General features: G+C 29.7%; 1 protein-coding gene across 1 annotated transcript; it reads right to left on the bottom strand.

The window, feature by feature from the left end:
• Window positions 1-1,515: 1,515 nt before the first annotated feature.
• On the bottom strand, window positions 1,516-7,112 carry LOC139872587 (CDPK-related kinase 3-like). Its single transcript, XM_071860500.1, has 11 exons — window positions 6,187-7,112; window positions 5,040-5,170; window positions 4,862-4,903; window positions 4,659-4,767; window positions 4,450-4,528; window positions 3,734-4,030; window positions 3,095-3,204; window positions 2,522-2,629; window positions 2,376-2,438; window positions 1,957-2,124; window positions 1,516-1,875 (listed from the first exon to the last, which is right to left on the bottom strand). The coding sequence occupies exons 1-11, from the start codon at window positions 6,742-6,744 to the stop codon at window positions 1,744-1,746; spliced, it is 1,797 nt and encodes a 598-aa protein (XP_071716601.1). The 5' UTR covers window positions 6,745-7,112; the 3' UTR covers window positions 1,516-1,743.
• Window positions 7,113-11,091: the final 3,979 nt, after the last annotated feature.

Here is an 11,091-nt window from a genome sequence, read left to right as displayed (position 1 = left end):
AAAGCCGTGCTAAAAAACCCCCGCACCCAAAAAAAACTCTAGTGTTTTTTTCTTTTCTTTTTTTCTAGAAACTAGAAATAGCCGGATCCTATTTGCACCGGTGAAATGACCCTTGGAATCACAGATTTGTTTAAACGAAACAGTTTAATAATATATTTTAGGTATTAAGTGAACGTAAATGTTAAAGTCATTTAACCTAATGACCCGTGAAACCACAGAAATCCGACTAAGAAACTTGTCATCGTTTTTACAAACATATTGATATACTTAATTGGTCAGAATAAATAAACTACATTTATTCTCCCACCATTTTCTTTCAATTTTCATCACAATTATTATTTTCCTTATTATAAATTTACAGCATTATTATATTGAGACATGTATTTCACATACATATGTAACGTAATTAATCCCGTAAAGAGAACTTATATTTGTATAATAATAATATAATAATAATAAAATTTTATTTAAAATTGAGTATTTATATTTTTGATATAATTATTATTAATAACAAATGTCTCTTTAATTTTTTTTTAAAATTAAAATACAATTATATGAAGTTGTATAATATGCTTCAAAGTTTGTACATATGTTCATGAGGTGTTTTGTAAAACATTGTACAATTTGTTTTAAAGTTTGTACATATGGTCATGAAGGTGTTTTATCATAAGGTATCTTACCATAATGTTGTACATAATGCTTAAAATATTGTACAATTAACATTTTAATATTTTTATTAAAAATAATTAAGTATTTTAATGACATCGTCATGAGGGGTTAAAAAAAATTCTTTATTTTTGAATTTCTTTTAAACTTGAATAATCATTATTTATGACATTATCATTTTAGAAATTTACTAACGAAATGACCCGTGAAAACACGAGTTTGTTTAAACGAAACAGTTTAATGATATGTTTTAGGTATTAAGTGAATGTAAATGTTAAAGTCATTTAGTTTATTGCCCCGTGAAATCACTGATTCCGACTAAGAAACTTGTTGGTTTTTCAAACTTAAAGTTCGTTCAAAATTGAATATCTATTTATATTTTTAATAATAATTATTATTATAATTATTAATAATAATAAATGTCTTTTAAATTTAAAAAAAAAATTACAATTTATGAGGGATCAATATTTCCTTCAATAAAAGATTTTGTATTATTTTTTAATTAAATTAATATATAATTATGACATTATCATTATGAAAAATAAAAGGTAATTTAGCTTAATGACGTAGACAAGTCTTTCGGTGCTTTAAAAATTCCAGGCTAAGCCCGTTTAGCACGTCGGACCCTAAAAGGCCTAGCTTGTTTCAAGGCCCTGGCTTTGGTGGGTTTTAAACCAAAAAAAAAAGCACGGAGTTCTATAGTTTTAACGGGGCTTGTGCACAAAGCATGAATTTGGTCCTTAAGCCCATACAGCTAATAGTTGGATGATAGGTCATAAACGATGCTAAGAAAGACAAATTTTTTTATAAAATTTCAACACGAAAAAAAAGAGTGAAATTAATTCTGTTCCACACCTAAATTAAAAAATTAAATAGAAAAAAACCCCTTTGAGGTCAACAGCTAGTGCCTTTGTTTCTACTATATTCATTTCTACACAAGTTCTCTCCATGCATCCATCTCATCTCATTAATTTTACAATCAATTGCAAAATATGGTAAAAACAAGAATAGTAATAACAATAATAACCCTTTTTTTAATATATAGAAATAAAAATGAACCTAATGTGCTAGTCATTATTAATGTCTTGTGTTGGAACTGCGAAGCGTCACTCCATGCAAAAATTTGGTGTAGCCAAGCAAACTCAATTTACCGTCGCTTCTTATCCAATCTTTTAGAATCGAATGTGCAGTTGGTCCCACATTCAATTCCTACATTCACATCAACAAGTATCATTATCGCTCATAACAATTTGAAAGAATAAAAAAATAAAATAAAAAAGGGTTTCGTACTCTAGCAAGTTCCTCAACGGACACTGTGCGGTTACCCTCTTGTTCAAAGAACTCGAATGCGGTTGAACCAATTTGTTCCCATGTGTCAAGAGCCTCTAACTGATATGTACTAATGGCTGCTGCACAAAACTCTTCAAAGTCCATCTTCCTATAAGATAACGGTGCCATCTACAACACACCAACACTCGTTAAGAACAGACTATATCATGAGATCAAATCCTAATTGTCAATCGGACGTTGGTCTGAATCAATTGTAACACAAGTACACAACTAGATCTTTGGATCTATTCTAATTTAATTTCTGTATTTTCGCCAAATATATAAATAAATCCTAACCGGCTAAATACAAAGAAATGTGGTAACATAAGCTACAATTAACATGATATGTTTATAAAATCGCATAAAAGTTGGTGGCTCACCGCATTGAGAATATCAGGGACTCTAGACTCCTTCATTGCATCGGTAGCGTTACGCAAAAGAGCCTGCAAATAGTTGAATGTCATTAAGATTATCATTCGACTTATAATTGAAAAAGGAGGTATAATTCAGGTGTAGTTTTTTTTACCGTTCTGAAGTTGTCAAGAGATACGCACCCGTCTTTGTTTGGTTCTAAAAGCATAAATTGAGCTCTAAGATAAATTAATTCATTTTCTGTAACAGCTTTTGAGAGTGCCTGCAAACAAACAAAATGCTTTTTGCCTCAAGAGTATCGTAATTATGATAAATCATTAGTTAGCATGGTAACAAAATTATTATGTTATATGTCCTTAGTTATACTAGTCTATGAGTTTATTCAAGGCGAACTCAAAGGCGCAAAGGCTCAACGTTTGGGGCCCTTTTACGTCTAAGATGAGCATGATGGATGTATGCGCTTCTTTATTTTTATTGATTTATTTTTTACCTTTTAAGGGTATTTTGATCAAATTTGGGCCATTATTAAGGAAATAAATTAGACTAAATAATGCTTAATTGATAGAATCTAGTGGATATTTAATTAGGCTATAAAGGGAGGGTTGGTTCATTTTTTCAATAGTAAGTCCTACTATACTTAATGAACCATTTTGATTGTTTACATTATAGGGCCGATAATATCGTTATCATATACATACAAAAAGGATGCAAGAATAAGAGACAATACTTTAAGTGCAGCACGTTTGAACGGAGAAGCATGAAGATACGACTTCACCAATTTAAATATTAATATGTCTAAAGGTATCGGAGGGCTTTCACTCGACAACCACGGATGAGCTGTAATTACATATACCATGCATTAATACGTCTTTACTTAAAATATAGATTAGCGCATAAATGAACGTATATAGGGGCATGTTCGACTGTTACAGTTTACCGAATAAATGAACGACACGAATGGTTTTTCGAGCTCATGCTCGTTTATGCTAGTTCAGTAATTTACTTAACGAACACACATGAACATATAACTCGATGCATACATTATATGGTTAGTACAAATTCAAACTTATAAATCACCCAAAAAATTAATACCATTATCCAAAAATCTGAAGCTTAAACAAACTACATAAGATAATTCTTATATATAACTTCAAAGAAAAACTTATAATTAATAAAAGAAAAACAATTTAAGAAAACGTATAAATATTTGAGCATAAGCTAACAACATTCAAAACTGGAATAAAGAGACATGTTTGCGCTCGTTTATTAAAGAAAAGGACAAAGAAAATCATGTTCATGCTCGTCAACTATACAAATTAAATCCACAATGGAGAACTTGTATGCAAGTTAGGAAAATTGAACTTACTGAGAGCTTGAGCGGCACTCATTCGCTTTCGGTAGTCTTTATTCAAGAGACGTTTAACAAAATCCTTGGCTTCGAGTGATACCGAAGGCCAGGGTATGTCGTCAAAATTAGGGTCGGCTCTTAAAACCGCACGAAATATACCCGATTCACTTCTTGCCCAAAATGGTCTACTCCCACATAATAATATATACGATATCACACCGATACTCCATATATCTGCCTCAAGGCTATATGATCTATGAAGAACTTCCGGTGCAACGTAATATGCACTTCCAACTATATCATTTAGTCTCTCTTCTGCGATATAAAAATAATAAATAGATAAATCAATAAACACAGCATTAACATCATACGCTACGTCCGTCCCAAAAAGAATGTCAAATGGAATTTATGTTGGATTTAAGATACGTTTCATAAATGTCAGTTTTGCCCTTTTGCCCTTATATTCAAGCTAAGTTTGACTGAATTTATTTAAAGAGTAAACGAATAAGATTAATTTATGAGGGTAAACGGGGAGTTAGTAATATTTATTAGTTATTTTTTGCAAGTGGAGAATTAATTTGGGACAGATATAAATAGTTGGGGGACACTTTTTATGGGATGAAGTCGGATATAGATACTCAGTCATGCATTTTTTTCCTTTATTTAAAAAATAAATAAATAAATAAAAGGCGAGACTACTAATTACGAGCACAGCTTTAAGTTTTAACCATTACCTGGCCGGATGAAGTCAGATAGACCAAAATCAATAAGCTTCATATCAGCGTCTTCGCTTTTAGACATGAAAAGAAAGTTCTGAAACAAACAATTCAACATAGATTCAATTAAGATTTTAAAACATCTATTAATTAAAATTTGAAACTCCTTTCGTTTAAAATAGACAAGCATAATATTTAATATTTCCAGAAAAAAATGTGTTTATAACCTCGGGCTTTAGGTCACGGTGCACAACACCTTGAAGGTGGCAAAACGCAACAACGCTTAGTATTTGAACAATTATCAATTTCGCATCTGCTTCTGTATATCTTCCACCTCTGCATTTGAATCAAAGTTTGTGTAAACCGTAAACATCAACTACATTTACTTAATGATTAACAAAAGTTTAAAGGAATTTTCTTTTTCTCTTACCTGGACAATATTCGATCGAGTAATTCACCACCTTCGCACAATCTGGTTATTCAATAAAACAAGAAACAACTTTAACAAACATCATAACACCTGGTTAACAATTATATACAAACTAATAGTAAAAAAAGACGAATTCTATAAATAGAGCAACAAAAAGAGAAAAAAAAAGGAAGCATACTCCATCACTATGTATACATTGTTTGCATCTTCACATGCATCATAAAAATGGATCAGATGCTTATGACCTGAAAGGGCTCGCAATATTTTTACTTCTCTACGCACATCCTCTATTGAAATTGCAGTTGTCATCTGCAAAAATAAAACACGTAACTGCTTTAGCATATTTAAACAAAACATATCATCCCAAAAAGGTTACAGATAGCATATTTAAACAAGAACGGAAAAATTCTACATAATAATCGAGTAATAACTTTTTTTGATATTTACCAAACAACGGTATATCATTTATGCAAATTGCACATAACTTAAAACAGCAATATAGATTACGCCTGATAAACATAACCAAAGTCCCTAATGCCATTATTTGGTCTACACTCACATAAAAGGCCTATATTCATTACCATTACAAGTTTCATCGTAGACTCGTAGTCTCGTACAATCATTAAACCCTAAAAGGGGACATCGACAAAACATAACATGTGATCACCTACCATTCATAAAACTCCCATCTTTCGGCAAGAAAAAAAGAAACCACTGCTACTTGACAAAATTTGCAACATTACATACTACAGTACAATACTTTAAACCTACAAGCAAAACATTAAACGACGGTACAGATTATATTCCTTTTGTTGTGTGTACAATCTTTAAACTTCCAAACATGTCCCGTCATTTTATTCGTCTTAAAGCTAGATATAGAATATACATTACCTTTTGAGCAAAACCGGGAGACATTAACAAAACCAAACATGTTAAGACTCATACCATCGTAAACATAAAACTTAACTTTCAGCAATGTTTACGAGATTATGCTCTCTCTCTCTATATATATATATTTTTTTTGCTACAATTGCCATTACAAATGTGCACCAAATTCAATCAATCAATATATAGTCAATAAAGCAGTTGACTTTGAATTCAAAATGATAAAAATTAAACATGGGAGTTAACAAATAAATTATGCCAAATCGATATGACCTATCTTTCGGCAATACATTTCCTATACGTATACTAGTTACATTTACAATTCACATTGTAAGCATGTACTAAATTCAATCAATGTCATAAAAGCAGTTAACTTTGGATTCAAATTGCTTATATAAATCATGGGATTCAACAAAAAATTTATGGGAAATCGAAAATACCTTGACTTTAGAAATAATTTTAACAGCTAAGGCCTGATCTTTAAGTTCTCCTTTTTTACCCTTAGCATGACACGTATGCCCAAAATGCCCTCGCCCAATTTCTTTCCCTAATTCATACTTTGCCCCAAAATTCTTATTATACCCAAAAATTTTATCAAGTGATTGCAATTCGGGTTCAATCGCGGTTCCGTCTTCCGGAATCGGACCTTCCCGGGGCTGTTTCGGGTGCCCGAATCGTCTCGCAAGCGAAGCCTTGATATGCTTAGCTGGCGACGGCGGTGGAAACGGCCGTTTAAAAAATCTCCGGCCGGGAGTTGATGATCGTGCCGGCGACGGCGATACTCCGGTAGGTAACGGACTTGAGAGTCCATGTGGGTATGGACTTGCCCATGGACTTGAAGATCTCGCCGGAGTGTTTTTTACAGTGGTGGTGGCGGTTGATGACTGTAACGGTGATTGAGGGTGTTGGTGTTGTTGTCCGGCGACGGTGACGATGGTGGTCGGAAGGTCGTTATCGTTGTCTGTTGTCGGAATTGTTTTGCCGTAACATTGACCCATGTTAACGGCGGTGTGTATGTGTGTGTATTGAGTGTGTAATCAGTGTGTGTATGATGAGGTTAAAACATAATCAAACAGAGTGAGGATCTAAGGAACGAAAACGATAAAAAGGAATAAGGGAATTTGAGGGTGAAAGACAAAAATTGAAATTGAAATTAAAATTTAAAATTGAATTATAAAGAAAAAGAATACAATAGAGACAGAGATTGACTGACAAGATCTGAAGGAAGAAGTGTTTGAAGAGAATTATGGAATTTTAGGGGGTTTGATGATGTTGATGATGATTTTTTTTCTCATCTCTTCTGACTGGAAGAAAAAAAAAAAAATGAACAGAAAAAAAACCCTTAAAATGTTAATGTTGTTGATGATGTTTGTTCGCTTCAGTAGTTGGGTTTTGTCCTTGCGACTTTATGAATTAACTTTTGCTTCCTCTTTAATATACACTTCTACTTCTACTTCTATATTCTATATCTATCTATATGTATGTGTAATAATGTGTGTGTGTATATGTATATATATATATATATATATATATATATATATATATATATATATATATATATATATATATATATAGGGAAGTAACCAATCGGAGAAAGCGGAGGGAAGAAAAAACTTTTTTTTTTTCGTTTTTTGAAAAAATCTTGTTCACGAACATTATAGATGAGATGAAAATATGAACGTTTAGTAGAGACACTTTGTGATAAATGTTTTTATTTTGGCGGAAAAACGCTCGAAGAAGTAATATATAACAATTATCGTGTTTTTCGAGCGTATGTTGATGTTTTAGCTATTGAGGTTTAGATATTAGGGTTTATAGGGTTTAGATATGGGTTTAGAAATTTAGGGTTTAGATTTAAGGTTTAGATTTAGGATTTAGATTGAGTTTTTAACACGAACGGTTTAGAGTTTAGGGTTTAGGGTTTGGTGTTTTGGGTTTATTCCATAAACCCAAAACACCAAACCCTCACCCTAAACCCTAAACTCTAAATCAGGCTAAATTTTACTTCACAAAACATGAAGAAAAAAAACGTTCATATTCTTCACGAACAATATTATCTTGAATGTTATTTTTGTCGATCGTTTTTCCGCCTAAATAATAACATTCATCACGAAGTGTCTCTTCTAAATGTTCATATTTTCGTGTGATCTTGATGCCGGAAAAAAAAATTCCAAAAAAAAGAAAAAAAAAAATTTGCTTCCTCCCGCTTCTCCTCGATTAGTTACTTCCCCATTGATCCTGCCCATATATATATATATATATATATATATATATATATATATATATATATATATATATATATATATATATATATATATATATATATATATATATATTGCTTCCTCTTTAATACACTTCTATATTCTATTCTATATCTATATGTGTAATAATATAATATATATATATATATATATATATATATATATATATATATATATATATGTATATATATGTATATATTTGTATATATATGTATATATATGTATATATATGTATATATATGTATATATATAAATTGAAAGGACCCGTTCATATACATTATAAACGATTCACAATAGTTGATTACATCGCGAGGTATTTGACCTCTATATGATACATTTTACAAACATTGCATTCGTTTTTAAAAGACAAACTTTCTTTACAACGAAAGTTGATGGCATGCACACCATTTCATAATACATCCAACTATAATTGACACAATAATAATCTTGATGAACTCAATGACTCGAATGCAACGTCTTTCAAAATATGCCATGAATGACTCCAAGTAATATCCTTAAAATGAGCTAATGCACAGCGGAAGATTTCTTTAATACCTGAGAATAAACATGCTTTAAAGTGTCAACTAAAAGGTTGGTGAGTTCATAGGTTTATCATAACAATCATTTTAATATATTAATAGACCACAAGATTTCCGTTTATAAATATATGTACACTCGCAAGTGTATAAAAGTATTTTATAAGTTGTAGGCACCCGGTAACAAGCCTTAACGTTCATGTTTTACCCTCTGAAGTACACCAGATCAGGTGTGTTTAAAATAACCTCGAAGTACTAAAGCATCTCATAGTCAGGATGGGGTTTGTCAGGCCCAATAGATCTATCTTTAGGATTCGCGCCTACCGTACATAGACAAGTAGTTTAATGTTACCAAGCTAAGGGTATATTTCTGGTTTAAACCCACGTAGAATTAGTTTTAGTACTTGTGCCTATTTCGTAAAACATTTATAAAAACAGCGCATGTATTCTCAGTCCCAAAAATATATATAAAAGGGAGCAAATGAAACTCACCATACTGTATTTCGTAGTAAAAATACATATAACGTCATTTAACAAGTGCAAGGTTGGCCTCGGATTCACGAACCTATATTAATTATATATATTTATATGTTGGTCAATATTTGTCTAACAATTTCTGGTCAAGTCATAGTGTACCACAATCCTAATGCTCGAGACTAATATGCAAAAGTCAACAAAAGTCAACTTGACCCAAAATGACTTCTAAAATTTATACGTGTTTATTATATAACTTAACTATAGTCGTTTTATATATTTAAATATATTTATTAGATTTTATAATAATAAAAGTTATTTATTAATAAAAATTTATATTAACGTTTATATATATGATAAAATATACTTTTATATATCTTAAGTAGTAAAATTTATAAAGTTCACTTAATATCGTAAAACTATAGTGGTAAGTATTATTAATGTAATTATATTACGCGTGGTGAAAAATATCTTTGTATCCCCTATTCATTTGATAAAATAATATTGATCATAATAATAATAAGTAAAAGTTGTATTATTTTGTAATAATAATTATTATTATTCTACAAAAAAATAACAAAATTTATATTTACTAAAAATGGTATTATGATAAAATGATAATACTAACATAATAGTAATAATGATATTTTATAATAACAATGATATTTCTATTAAAATAATAACGACGATAGTAATAATAATCATTTTAACAATAATACTAAAATTCAGTTGACTATAACTTCTAATCCGTTCATCGAAACCATTCGATATCTAAATGAAAAGTTCTTAATTTTTCGCTAGCTTTCCAATGACATGCATATCATATACCCTATCTCAGTAGCATATGTATCTAATTCAGGATTCAACAAACCTATCTAAGGACAATATCGAATGTACAAGCATGCATAATCCTATATATTCGAGCACTAGTCAGGGATACACTATTGATATATAAAAGTTAAGTTATCTGTGCTCACGTATCAATATTGAGATTCAATATTGCAGGAAAGTACGTAGACGCAACGGAGATGATAAACACTAGATTGACCTCACGAGCATACCCATGAACCATACCCATCACCTCCATAGCTATAACCCATAATTTCCTTAGCTTCGACTCATTCAAAAAACTATTTTGAAATCACTCGGACATCACTCCGTCGTAATATTTTATGTATACTAATAATATCTTGAAATAATACAGAGCAAATATATATATATATATATATATATATATATATATATATATATATATATATATATATATATATATATATATATATATAATCGATTGAGAGAGTTTAGAGAAATATATTTTCAAGTTTCTATGAAATAATGAAACCTATTGAATTCTATTTATAATAGATTTTTGAATTATTAAAGTGAATTATTAAAGTATGAATTATTAAAGTGAATTATTAAAGTATGAATTATTAAAGTGAATTATTAAAGTATGAATTATTAAAGTGAATTATTAAAGTATGAATTATTAAAGTGAATTATTAAAGTATGAATTATTAAAGTGAATTATTAAAGTATGAATTATTAAAGTGAATTATTAAAGTATGAATTATTAAAGTGAATTATTAAAGTGAATTATTAAAGTATGAATTATTAAAGTGAATTATTAAAGTTAAAGTATAGTAAAAATATAAAAACTATGTATGTATAATACGCGTATAAATATATATAATATTAATTTAAATCGTTATATATATTTAATGAAATAAAATATAAATATCGTTATATTTATTATACTGGTTAAGTAATGAGTTGTCAAAAGTGATTCTAGATATTTATAAAAGTTATATACGTTTTAATAATAAAGTTCTTTTTAAACTGAAAACGTTTTTGTACGTTTGAAAATAGATTAATAGAATATTATGGAAACCAATTCTCCACTAGCTTTTGTCTAACTTTCGTAAATGACACTTTTTATTTTTATTTATAAATAGCTTTACAAATTATTCCGAATATCGTTAAGAGGAATAGGTTTTCTCAAATCATAGTGGACCTCTCAACAGAGACTTGTAATCATAATTCAATGTTTCTGATAATTCAATCATTTAATATA

This window comes from Rutidosis leptorrhynchoides, chromosome 1 (assembly GCF_046630445.1).
Source record: "Rutidosis leptorrhynchoides isolate AG116_Rl617_1_P2 chromosome 1, CSIRO_AGI_Rlap_v1, whole genome shotgun sequence".
Taxonomy (NCBI): Eukaryota; Viridiplantae; Streptophyta; class Magnoliopsida; order Asterales; family Asteraceae; genus Rutidosis; species Rutidosis leptorrhynchoides.
This window is presented reverse-complemented; position numbering and strand designations above follow the sequence as displayed.